Consider the following 13,022-nt stretch of genomic DNA (forward strand, 5'->3'; position numbering starts at 1 on the left):
TTCTAAAATGTCATGGCCCCAAGTTTAATACTCTAGTGTCTAGTTTCCCTGGCAGTCTTCTCAGATCCAGAGATCCAGGTTTTTCCTTTTGTGTTTTTGCCCATAGACCTGTATCCCAAAGATTCAGAGAAATGAGGATTGTTTTGGAATTGGGGAACATCAGAAATGTAAAATGTTGTGAAATATGACTGTTGATGAAAAGAGATTAATTGTTCTGCTCTTATTGTTATTTAGGAACACTGCCTTATGGGGATCAAAGGAACTGTTAAGCGTAGCACAGACGGAGACTTCATTCATGCTAATGTTGACATTGACTTGATTATCACAGAAGAACCTGAAATTGGCAATATAGAAAAGCCTGTAGAAATTTTTCATATAATTGAACATTTTTGTCTTGGTAGAAGACGCCTTCATTTATTTGGAAGAGATAGTACAATTCGACCAGGTAAGACCTCAGGAGGAAAAAAAAAAACTTTGATAGTTACTTGGGATATAGATGTTAAGAAAGAGCACACAGTGTTATGTAAAATAAAATTCTTATATATTTGATTCCTTTTCTTGCTATACTTCAAATATGCTAAGCTCAGTCTTGTCTCAGTACTCTTCCATGGACCTCTCTCCTATCATTCAAATACCTGATGGACGTTTTCTCACAACCCTGTCTAAATTAGCCAACTTGCCACTCCACTCCCTTCCTCCCACTGCTCTCTTGCCCTTTAATCTATTTTCTTTCTTTTCATAGCACTTATCATTATCTGAATTATAGATTCATTTGGGCATATGATTATAGTCAGTCTCTTTAATATGCAGTCTCATAGAAAGCGGAGATTGTCTTATTCTCTTCTTTCTACTCAGCATTTAGGTTACTGAGTAAATATTGTGTTGAGTGAAGAAATGCATAAAGGACATTTGGTCCTGTCCAAAACGTCTGTAAGATATTTGGTCCACACCAAAATGTCCTTGATATATGGCCCTGTCCAGAACCATTTGGCATGGACCAAATTTGCTCATGGATGTTTTGGATAGGACTAAATTTCAAGTATCTTTTGGCATGAACCAAATGTCTTACTGACTTTTTGGACAGGACTAAATGCTAATAAAATGATCCTGCAGAAAATAACCATACCTTTGTGAAATATAGAACTTGGCTTTATTAGAAACTAAAGTACCTGGCTTCTTTCCTTAAATGTATCATGATGTTTCATCAAAATTTTAACACTTTACTAAATTGGTATAATGTGAATTTACTATTTAAAAAAATGAGTAGAAAATAATAATCTTATGGACTAGCATTTTCTTTTATAGAGGGCACAGCTTTTTTTTACAAAGTATTGTTGAAATAATAGTGCATTCTGTTTCTTTTACTTCTCAGAAAATATAGAAGTAACTTTTAAGAACATTGCATCGCTTCAGTCACAATATATAAAATCAACCTGTTTGGCCTTACCATGCTAGAAATGCTGTTTAAAGCTGAAAGAAAAAAAAGCAAAAAAAAAAAAAAAAAAAAAAAATGAAACGAGCCAAGATCTTATTTGTCTTAAACAGTCTACATTTTATAAAAAGTAAAAATTGAAGAAGGTACAGTGGAATCATTGGCCTTAAAAGTACCTAAGAATTTAGAAGAAACTCTGATGTTAATTCTATTTTTTTTTTAATTTTAACATCTTTATTTGAGTATAACTGTTTTACAATAGTGTGTTAGTTTCTCCTTTACAACAAAGTGAATCAGTTATACATATACATATGTTCCCATAACTCTTCCCTCTTGTGTCACCCTCCCTCCCACCCTCCCTATCCCACCCCTCTAGGTGGTCACAAAGCACAGAGGTGAACTCCCTGTGCTATGCTGCAGCTTCCCACTAGCTATCTAATTTACATTTGGTAGTGTATATATGTCCCTGCCACTCTCTCACATCGTCACAGCTTACCCTTCCCCCTCCCCATATCCTCAAGTCCATGCTCTAGTAGGTCTGTGTTTTATTCCCATCCTCTGATGTTAATTCTTTAAAAAAAAGTAATCCTTAAAGTTGCCTTATGTATGTATGATGTAATCCATTGCTCCTCTACCCCCTCCTCAGCCCCATCTGCTATTTCTTTGTGAGTGTGTGTTGGTGAACACAATATCTTTAAAATATTTCAGTTGTAGAAACTGATGGCCTTAAATTTCATAAAATTGTATAAAATGATAAAGAGAAAAGTAAAACTACATTCTCTTTACAAAGAAATATTTTGCATGTGAAATGTTTACTCTGTGGCTTGGCTTTAGAGAAAATGTTTCCTATATTTAAAAGTAAATTTTTGCTCCTGGCAGGTGGTTATTCAGTATTGTGTTGCTTAAGTTATCATTTTGTCATTGCTTTTTGGATTAATATTGTAGTCAGATAACATACACCATAAGATTTCACTCGTTTGTAATTTGTTAAGATTTGCTTTTGATCCAATTTAGATAAATATTCTAAGTCTGATTGAAAAGAATGTAACAATATATGTTTTTTTGATTGGTTGTAGTGTTGTTGCTGTTTATATCAGCCATGTCTTTACTGCTTTTTTTTTAAAACTCTTATTCTATGAGAAAGGTATGTTAAAATCTATTAGGATTATGGGTTTGTGGTTTTGTTTAGTTGTTAGTTTATATCTGAGATTCTGTTGTTAGGTGTATCTAAGAGGTAAAAATTTTTATGCCTTCGTAGTAGATTGACCCTCTTAGTATTATGAAATGTCCTTCTTTATCCAGTGTTTCTCAACTTTAAATTCTACTTCATTTGACATTATTATAGCTATTTCAGCTTCCTTTTGGTTTGTGTTTGCTTGGCATATTATTTCCAGCCTTCTACTTTCGATCTTCTGTATCCTTACATTTAAGGTGTATCTCTTGTGAGCAAACACATAGTTTTCATCCATTTTATCTTTATCTTTTAATGGAATTGTTTAGTCAGTTTATATTTAATGTAATTCCTGATATATTTGGGCATAAATTACCATCTAACTGTTTGCTTTACATTGGTACCACCTGTTCTGTTCCCTTTTCTCTTGTTTCTTTTGGATTAAGTATTCTTGTATTACTCAATTTTTCTTTTTTTTAATTAGCTTGTTAGATATTCTTTTATTGTTCCTTCATTGTTTATCTCGGAAACTGCAGCATACATCCTTGAATTATTCTAAATTAAAATAGTATATTGATTTTTAAAGGGTGGGATTGCTGTGGTTTAAATTTAATCTTTTTAAACCAGTTTTTCACAATACACATATAGTTCATGCATAAGTCACTACATACATAATATATATATGGCTATAGAATGAGCTTTGAGTTGTTTAGACTTCCATTGAACATATACATGAACATCTTGTTTGTAAGTTTTGTGGATGATTTTACTCTCTTATCAAAGTAAAATATTTTGGCAGCAGAGCTTGTGGCAAGCAAATGTTTCCTCTTCACTGGCTTAAAAGAAAGTAACATCACTAGATACTCAACTGGAGTGGTGTGTTTTTCAGAAAGTGTAGATGTCCACATATGTTGAATATCAAGATTATGGCTCTAGTGTTTGAGGAAATAAGGAACAGTAGAACCTGTTCTACCCAAAAAGAGCTCCTGAATCTGGGAACAATCTCCAGTGGCAACTGCTGTTTAAAGGAAGTAGAAAACTTTAAAGAAAAAGCAAAACTATTTGAAGAGTAAAAGCAACATCAAACAGATGGATATCTTTCAATAATTGAAAATCAGTGTAACAACATTACAGAAAATTTTGAAAAGGGAAAGAGATTCAATCTTACTACTTCCAAGAATTATATTCATTTTTTTACATAATACTTTCCACTCCTCTTGTGCATACAAATTTTTATATAACTGTAGTCATCATTTTATATTTTTCTCAATATTATGTCAAATATATTTCTAGATTTTAAATAGTTATAATGCTTTTAATGGCCTTATAACATTATTTTAATTAATGTTTTTTTTAAACATGAGTAGAAGAACCTAAGGAGTAGAGAGAATAATTGTTATGTATATTATAGGTATAAGCATAAGCAGCAACTAAAATAGAAATTTTGCTTGATGTAAGTTTTTATTTATAACTATAATATTCCAAAACTAAAACATAATGGAGATTTTCTCCATCCATTTAGCTCTGGCCACTTTATCCACTTAGGATTATGCATTATATCTTTCATATGCGATACACTTCTATCTGTATCTGTACCAGTTGAACAAAGTCTTAGAGGTACAAATTTTATTTTTTGCTTTGAACTACTATCCAATTCTTTATCTTTTCCCATTCTTGCAAAAATTATTTTATTCTATTCTATTTCTTTATTTGGTTGTGCTGGGTCTTAGTTGTGGCAGGTGGGTTCCTTTGTTGTGGCTCACCAGCTCCTTAGTTGTGGCAGGCGGGCTCCTTAGTTGTGGCATGTGAACTCTTAGTTGCGGCGTGCATGTGGGATCTAGTTCCCTGACTAGGGATCAAACCCAGGCCCCCTACATTGAGAGTGCGGAATCTTAACCACTATGCCACCAGGGAAGTCCCGCAAAAATTATTTTAGTATTAGCTTTAGTAAAACAAAATTAAGAAGGAATATCTGCTTGGGGAAATTATAGGTAGTTGGAGGTTAACCATGTAAATAATAGTAGGAGCAATGAGGGAAGTCTGTTCAAGGGGCCTTAATTTATTTGGGTTGAATCCTCAAGTGCACTTCTTCCTCAAGGAGGTAGTCAAAGGTATATATCACATATACCATAGGAGTACTCTTTACTATTGCTTTAAAAGGTTTAAAAATTGCTATATGTTTCGTACATGCTGAAGCCAGGCTAATTTAAACTTACTTGGGTCTTAGCAATTCCTTTAGAAGTTGTAATAAAATGCTGTTGCAATGAAGAATTTGTAGGTGGGAGGCAGAGTCTCTTGCAGTTTACTCTGTAAAGATTTACATGTCTTATTTATGTAAGAGGCAATAGCATGAAAGAGGCAATATTAACTATTTTTATTAAATCTTTAAATTTTCTCCTTTCTTTCCTCTTGCTTGTGTGTTGTGTTCCACAACACAACATACATGCCAAAAAACAAACCAGAAGGGAGCAAGTAAAAGTCTCATAGATTCAATTGTCAGTGAGACCACATAGGTGTGCAGTGTACTCTTTCATCTGATTAGGTACTTCTCTACTTATCAGGGTGGTATCTACTAGATGAGACATAAAAGGCACAATCTGATTTATCTGTCATTTCTTTTTCATATATTACAGATCTTAGTTATCTATGCATTGTTAGATACTGATGATTTTTTAAATGCTGAACAAGATTTTGTACAAAAATGGCTACTATATTTTAGAATATGATCCTAGTAAAATATTTTGCATTTTATAATGGACCTAATATTCTAAGAAGTAATCTTCACAATGATAGGGCAGAAATAGTGTGAACCTATGAAGAACCTGATTGTTAGAGATTCCTCAACCTTTCCTAATGAGCAAGAATAACCATACCCAGGGAACCTTGAAGCATGGTGTCTCTCTCAGGCATTTACAGTTAATTTGTAGTTACTCCCATTCCAGATACAATGTAATAAAAAAGAAACCATCCTTATTATAAGCAGAGTTATCTAGCAATGTAGTTGACCAAAATACCTTTTTACCTATAGAAATGTAAAGTGCAATGGAAATTCTGAGAGAAAATTAATTTCATTTCATATAAGATATATATTTGAAGTGGATGTTGAAGGAAGAATTTTCAGCAGGTTGACAGGATAGGAAAAGTTAACAGGCACAGTGGTGGAGATCAGTACACAAACAGTTAACTGTAGCAGTTCATTGTTTTTACTCAAGTGAAGGTGTCATGAAAGGCATTAATGAGCGATGTGATTGGAAAGCTAGTTCACACCTCATTGTATAAGACTTTAGATTCCATGTTTACAAATTTGGGCTTTGTGGAACGCCCAGAAGGTTGTGTAGGGAAGGAACATAGTTTAAGCTTTGCTTTAGGCTTTCCACTTTTAAAGGGAGGAGAGGTTGGGAGATCATTACAGTTTATATGTATGTCTGTTTACATGTGTTAGGGGAATAGCCCCTAATACAGAAAAATAAAGACTAAAATTTAAGGGTGGCAATAGAAATGGAAAGATGGGAATGAATAGGAGCAGCATGGTCACGGTTGAATTCCTGAGACCTATCAGCTGGGTTAATATTGTGGTTGGGAAGATTAGAGGCAAAAGTTAGTTTCAGGATGTTAATCAGAAAACTGTTGTATCATTTCTACAAGTAGGAAGGTGATATAAAATTTATTAAATTTTCATTAAGCCCAAACTCAGTATAGTGTGTAGTATTTTTTTTTCTAAGTGCTGTTCTCACAGAATGTGAAATATGGATGGAGACAATGAAGAAGTTATATTATAAAAGTTACAGTCTAGGGCTTCCCTGGTGGCGCAGTGGTTGAGAGTCCGCCTGCCGATGCAGGGGACATGGGTTCATGCCCCGGTCTGGGAGGATCCTGCATGTCACGGAGCGGCTGGGCCCATGGGCCATGGCTGCTGAGCCTGCGCGTCTGGAGCCTGTGCTCTGCAACGGGAGAGGCCGCAGCAGTGAGAGGCCCACGTACCACCAAAAAAAAAAAAAAAAGTTACAGTCTAGGAGGAGAAACAGGATATATACATATGAAATCTTTATGACCATGATTAAATGCCATGTGTTCTGTAAAAAATATTAATATTGGGTGAGTGATTGGGACACCTTTGAGAATGCATTGGAGATTTGAAATAGCTCCTAAAGGATCAATAAGAGAGAACTGGAAAAAAGAAAAAGAAAGGATAATCTCTTTTCACTCCATTTCAGGCTGGCTTACAGTTGGACCAACTCTTACAAATAGCAACTACAATGCAGAAACGTATGCATCCTACTTCAGTACCCCGAATTCCTACTTGACTGGATGTACAGAAGAAATTGAGAGACTTCGACCAAAATCACCTCCTCCCAAATCTAAATCTGATCGGGGAGGTGGAGCTCCCAGAGGAGGAGGAAGAGGTGGGACTTCTGCTGGCCGTGGGCGAGAAAGAAATCGATCTAACTTCCGAGGAGAAAGAGGTGGTTTCAGGGGGGGCCGTGGGGGAGCACACAGAGGTGGCTTTCCACCTCGATAGTTTTTAGGACAGTGATCCTATTAATGCCCCTTCACCTTCTTTCTGATAGTTTGAATTTCAACTGGGAGACGTTTATAACTCTGTTCCAACTTGCACTTTGCTTTAGTTTCTCCAAGCTGCAGGAGTATTTTAGCCAACCTCCCTTGCAGTTGTCACTGTCTGGTTTTGTCCAGAATAAATGAGTCATCCTGTCTTTTGTCATGTGCATGTAACCGAACAGAATGGAACAACACAAATACTTTCACTTTCAGAGATGGAATTTATTCTGATAGATTTCAACTAATTACAAAGGTTTTTGCTTTTTATTTTTATTTTAATTTTTATACTTTTGCGGTACGCGAGCCTCTCACTGTTGTGGCCTCTCCCGCCGCAGAGCACAGGCTCCAGATGCACAGGCCCAGTGGCCATGGCTCACGGGCCCAGCCGCTCCGCGGCATGTGGGATCTTCCTGGACCGGGGCACAAACCCGTGTCTCCTGCATTGGCAGGCGGACTCTCAATCACTGTGCCACCAGGGAAGCCCTGGCTTTTGCTTTTTAGAAATAAAGTGAGCAGTGAAAAAGACCCAATCTGGAGTATCATACTAGTGCTGACAGTAGTTGATAATGGGCATCCTGCCACTGCTGTCACAGCAAATGGGAAGCTGTTTGACAGCCTTGATGGAATGGAGTTGGGACAGATGGTAAACTTCTCTTAGGCTTTTAATATTTTCTTGTTGAAACAATAAAAAGAGACTTCTTTTTTTTTTCTTTATGAAAAATCTTAAGCTCATATAATTTGACCACAGAAGAAATTGAGAGACTTGGAACAAAATCACGTCCTCCCAAATCTAAATCTGATTGGCGAGGTGGAGGTCTCAGGAGTGGGAAGGGAAGAGGTAGAACCTAATAGGCAGACTTTACAAAGAGAAAAAAAAATACTCATTATAATCTCAGTTGTGCAGCTACTGATGACTGTTAACAGTACTTCCTAAAAAACAAACAAGGACAAATATCCAAGTGCCAGAACTTTGGTATGGACTTGATCTTGGATTGACTTTCAAAGCAGTTTCATATTCCTTAACAAAATAAAAGAATTGGACACAACAGAGACACCTGGTTATCAGGTACTTGGTTTTAACATTTTGGGGAATAAAGTACTTGGTGATGAGGAAATGACATGCATCTTTAAACTTGTTACGGAGAAGACTTAATGTAAAACCAATTACAGAAGACCCTCAACTTAAGAAGAGAGCTTGGAAAATGGAACTGCAGTTGCCTTTTAAGGGACTGGTTTCCCAGATCAGTTAGTTGTGTGAGACTTTATGTTGTCATTTCTCTTTCTGTACTGTAACCTATGTTTTAAATGAATTTGCTGAATGAAATAATGCCATTATTGTTTTGATAAATCTATTTTTCATTTTGTGTATGATTTTTCTAATGAAACTTTAAACCTTTGAAATTTGGGAGTTTCTTTTCTGTGAGTGGAATTGTCATTGTTACCAAATGAAAAAGGACTGACCTAAGATGAGACTGTTCTCTTGGTCTGTGAGTAGCCGTTCTGTGCTTTTCATTGGCTCATAAAATGAGGTTTTGTTGTATCCACTAAAGACTCAGTTTGAAGATAGGGACTGAATTACAGAAATAGGCTTGAGATCCTTAAAAACCTGATGAATTTAACTTGTTCAGCCTGTTAGTGCTTTCTGGTAAAGACAGCATTTGACTAATGCTTTTCTTGATGTAGATATGATGTGGAACTATTGGTTAGAATTTTTACTGAAATGACGGCACATTTTCAACTTTAGTAATTCAAACTTACCTAGAGATAGAACTGTATTTGTCAGAGTTGACCTGGGAATGAAGAAGACAGAGATGCTGGTCTTGAGGCTGAACCAAGATGGCAGAGAAGAAGGATGTACTTTCACTCCTCTTGTGAGAACACAAGAATCACAGCTAGCTGCTGGATAGTCATTGACAGGAAGACACTGGAACTCACCAGAAAAGACAACCCACATCCAAAGACAAAGGAGAAGCCACAGTGAGACGGTAGGAGGGGTGCAATCAAAGCAAAATCAAATCTCATAACTGCTGGGTGGGTGACTGACTCACAGACTGGAGAACACTTATACCACAGAAGTCCACCCACTGGAGTGAAGGTTCTAAACCCCACATCAGGCTTCCCAACCTGGGGGTCTGGAAACGGGAGGAGGAATTCCTAGAGAATCAGACTTTGAAGGCTAGTGGGATTTGATTGCAGGACTTTGACAGGACTGGGGGAAACAGAGACTCCACTCTTGGAGGGCACACACAAAGTAGTGTGCGCGTCAGGACCCAGGGGAAGGAGCAGTGAACCCAGGGGAGAGTGAACCAGATGTATCTGCTTGTGTTGGAGGGTCTTCTGCAGAGGCAGGGGGTGGCTCTCTATCACTATGGGGACAACGACATTGGCAGCAGAAGTTCTGGGAAGTACTCCTTGGTGTGAGCCCTCCCAGAGTCTGCCATTAGCCCACCAAAGAGCTGGGTAGGATCCAGTGTTGGATCACCTCAGGCCAAACAACCAACAGGGAGGGAACCCAGCCCCACCCATCAGCAGACAAGCAGATTAAAGTTTTACTGAGCTCTGGCCACCAGAGCAACACCCAGCCCTATGCACCACCAGTCCCTCCCATCAGGAAGCCTGCACAAGCCTCTTAGATAGCCTCATCCACCAGAGGACAGACAGCAGAAGCAAGAAGAACTGCAATCCTGCAGGCTGTGAAACAAACCACATTCACAGAAAGATAGACAAGATGAAAAGGCAGAGGGCTATGTACCAGATGAAGGAACAAGGTAAAACCTCAGAAAAACAACTAAATCAAGTAGAGATAGGCAACCTTCCAGTAAAAGAATTCAGAATAATGATAGTGAAGATGATCCAGGACCTCGGAAAAACAACAGAGGCAAAGATGGAGAAGATGCAAGAAGTGTTTAACAAAGACCTAGAAGAATTAAAGAACAAACAGATGAACAATACAGTAACTGAAATGAAAACTACACTAGAAGGACTCAGTAGCAGAATAACTGAGGCAGAAGAACAGATAAGTGACGTGGAAGACAGAATGCTGGAATTCACTGCTGCAGAAGAGAATAAAGAAAAAAGAATGAAAAGAAGTGAAGACAGCCTAAGAGACCTCTTGGACAACATTAAATGCAACAACATTTGCATTATTGGGGTCCCAGAAGGAGAAGAGAGAGAGAAAGGACCTGAGAAAATATTTGAAGAGACTATAGTTGAAAACTTCCCTAACATGGGAAAAGAAATAGCCACCGAAGTCCAGGAAGCTCAGGAAGTCTTATACACTAATGATGAAAAATCTGAGAGTGAAATTAAGAAAACACTCCCATTTACCATCGCAACAAAAAGAATAAAATATCTAGGAATAAACCTACCTAGGGAGGTAAAAGACCTGTATGCAGAAAACTATAAGACACTGATGAAAGAAATTAAAGATGATACTAACAGATGGAGAGAGATACCATGTTCTTGGATTTGAAAAATCAATATTGTGAAAATGACTCTACTACCCAAAGCAATCTACAGATTCAATGCAATCCCTATCTAATTACCAATGGCATTTTTTTATGGAACTAGAACAAAAAATCTTAAAATTTGTATGGAGACACAAAAGACCCTGAATAGCCAAAGCAGTCTTGAGGGCAAACAACGGAGCTGGAGGAATCAGACTCCCTTACTTCAGACTATACTACAAAGCTACAGTAATCAAGACAGTGTGGTTCTGGCACAAAAACAGAAACATAGATCAATGGAACAAGATAGAAAGCCCAGAGGTAAACCCATGCACCTATGGTCAAGTAATCTATGACAAAGGAGGCAAGGATATACAATGGAGAAAAGACAGTCTCTTCAATAAGTGCTGCTGGGAAAACTGGACAGCTACATGTAAAAGAATGAAATTAGAACACTCCCTAACACCATACACAAAAGAAACTCAAAATGGATTAGAGACCTAAATGTAAGACTGGACACTATAAAACCCTTAGAGGAAAACATAGGAAGAACACTCTTTGACATAAATCACAGCAAGATCTTTTTTGACCCACCTCTGAGAGAAATGGAAATAGAAACAGAAGTAAACAAACAGGACCTAATGAAACTTAAAAGCTTTTGCACAGCAAAGGAAACCATAAACAAGACGAAAAGACAACTGACAGGATGGGAGAAAATATTTGCAAACGAATCAATGGACAAAGGATTAATCTCCAAAATACATAAACAGCTCATTCAGCTTGATAGTAAAAAAACAAACAACCCAGTCCAAAAATGGGCAGAAGACCTAAATAGACATTTCTCCAAAGAAGACATACAGATGGCCAAGAAGCACATGAAAAGCTGCACAACATCATTAATTATTAGAGAAATGCAAACAAAAACTACAATGAGGTATCACCTCAGACCAGTTAGAATGGGCATCATCAGAAAATCTACAAACAAATGCTGTAAAGGATGTGGAGAAAAGGGAACCCTCTTGCACTGTTGGTGGGAATGTAAACTGATACAGCCACTATGGAGAACGGTATGGAGGTTCCTTTAAAAACTAAAAATAGAATTACCATACGATCCAGGAATCCCACTACTGGACATAAACCCAGAGAAAACTACAATTCAAACACATGCACCCCAGTGTTCATTGCAGCACTATTTACAATAGCCAGGTCATGGAAGCAACCTAAATGCCCATCGACAGACGAATGGATAAAGAAGATGTGGTACATATACACAGTAGAATATTACTCAGCCGTAAAAAGGAACGAAATTGGGTCATTTGTTGCGTCGTGGATGGATGTAGAGACTGTTATACAGAGTGAAGTAAGTCAGAAAGAGAAAAACAGATATTGTATATTAACGCACATATGTGGATCCTAGAAAAATGGTACAGATGAACCGGTTTTCAGGGCAGAAATTGAGAGACAGATGTAGAGAACTAACGTGTGGACACCAAGGGTGGAAACGCTGCGGGGGTGGTGGTGGTGGTGGTGGTGTGATGAATTGGGAGATTGGGTTTGACATGTATATACTGATGTGTATAAAATTGATGACTGATAAGAACCTGCTATATATATGAAAAAAAGAGATGCTCCAGTTTCCCAGTGTAGGTCCTTAGAGATATCAGCTAGGGAGTGACTCTGTTCTTTAAACAGGACTCTACTCTGGTCCATGCCCTGGGCCTATTCAAGGGACATTAGCATTTCTGGTGCTTAGCTGGTCTAGTCATCTGTGAGATCTGTATCATAATGTCATCTTACAGAGAGTTAGGAATGGCTTTTTTGTAGATTGAAAGTTAAAAGGAGCCACAGCCCACCATATTTAGAATAGAGCAAATAAGAAAAGAGTAGGTGTTAGGAAAAAAAAAAGCAAGGCCTGGAATTTCCCTTTGACAATGTAATGGGCATTTTTATAACAGGGGATGGAATTGACCTACTAGTTTTGCTACCCTTCACTTTCAGTAAAGGTTGGGATATCAGTTTTAGAATAGATCTTCATTCATTGAGGAAAGGTTTCCAATGAAAACTCAGTTACTCTGACCTCTTCTGATTTTTGGTCATCTGTTTATATTGATCATTTTTATATGTCACAGAATCATCTAGGGATGACCAAAAATGATTTTTAGTTGCTTTATTTACTAATTCCTTATGGAAGATTGAAATCAGTAACTGTAATAACCCTAAACTTTTTTAGTTTAAAAATTTTAAGATCAGCATTCCTTCTATTATACATAATTACAGTTCTAGGTATTCTAAGCCAAATGTTGATGTGTATTTTCATTGGCAACAGTTTTCCCTGTTACCTGTCTCCTTTCAGAGGATGGAGGTTAGGAGGCCCAAAGTACTTTTTGACTTTTCCTCACTGTAGAATAGAAAAGGG

At 37.3% G+C, this 13,022-nt stretch overlaps 1 protein-coding gene across 7 annotated transcripts in view; it reads left to right on the forward strand.

Moving 5' to 3' along the window:
* Positions 1–13,022, forward strand: part of METTL14 (methyltransferase 14, N6-adenosine-methyltransferase non-catalytic subunit) — a 72,351-nt gene that overhangs the window by 25,821 nt on the left and 33,508 nt on the right. For 6 of the 7 annotated variants that reach the window (XR_010841134.1, XR_009336207.2, XR_010841135.1 and 3 more), the window contains exons 10-11: positions 235–445; positions 6,818–7,006. Coding sequence is in view for 2 of the 7 variants with exons in the window: in XM_059066747.2 (XP_058922730.1) it covers positions 235–445; positions 6,818–7,006 (400 nt within the window). In the remaining 5 variants the exon portion in view is untranslated. Of the gene's footprint in view, positions 1–234; positions 446–6,817; positions 8,562–13,022 lie in introns of those variants that run through there. The other variant, XM_059066746.2, reaches the window with a different exon arrangement.

The sequence above is a fragment of the Kogia breviceps genome, chromosome 6, assembly GCF_026419965.1.
Source record: "Kogia breviceps isolate mKogBre1 chromosome 6, mKogBre1 haplotype 1, whole genome shotgun sequence".
NCBI classification, from domain to species: Eukaryota; Metazoa; Chordata; class Mammalia; order Artiodactyla; family Physeteridae; genus Kogia; species Kogia breviceps.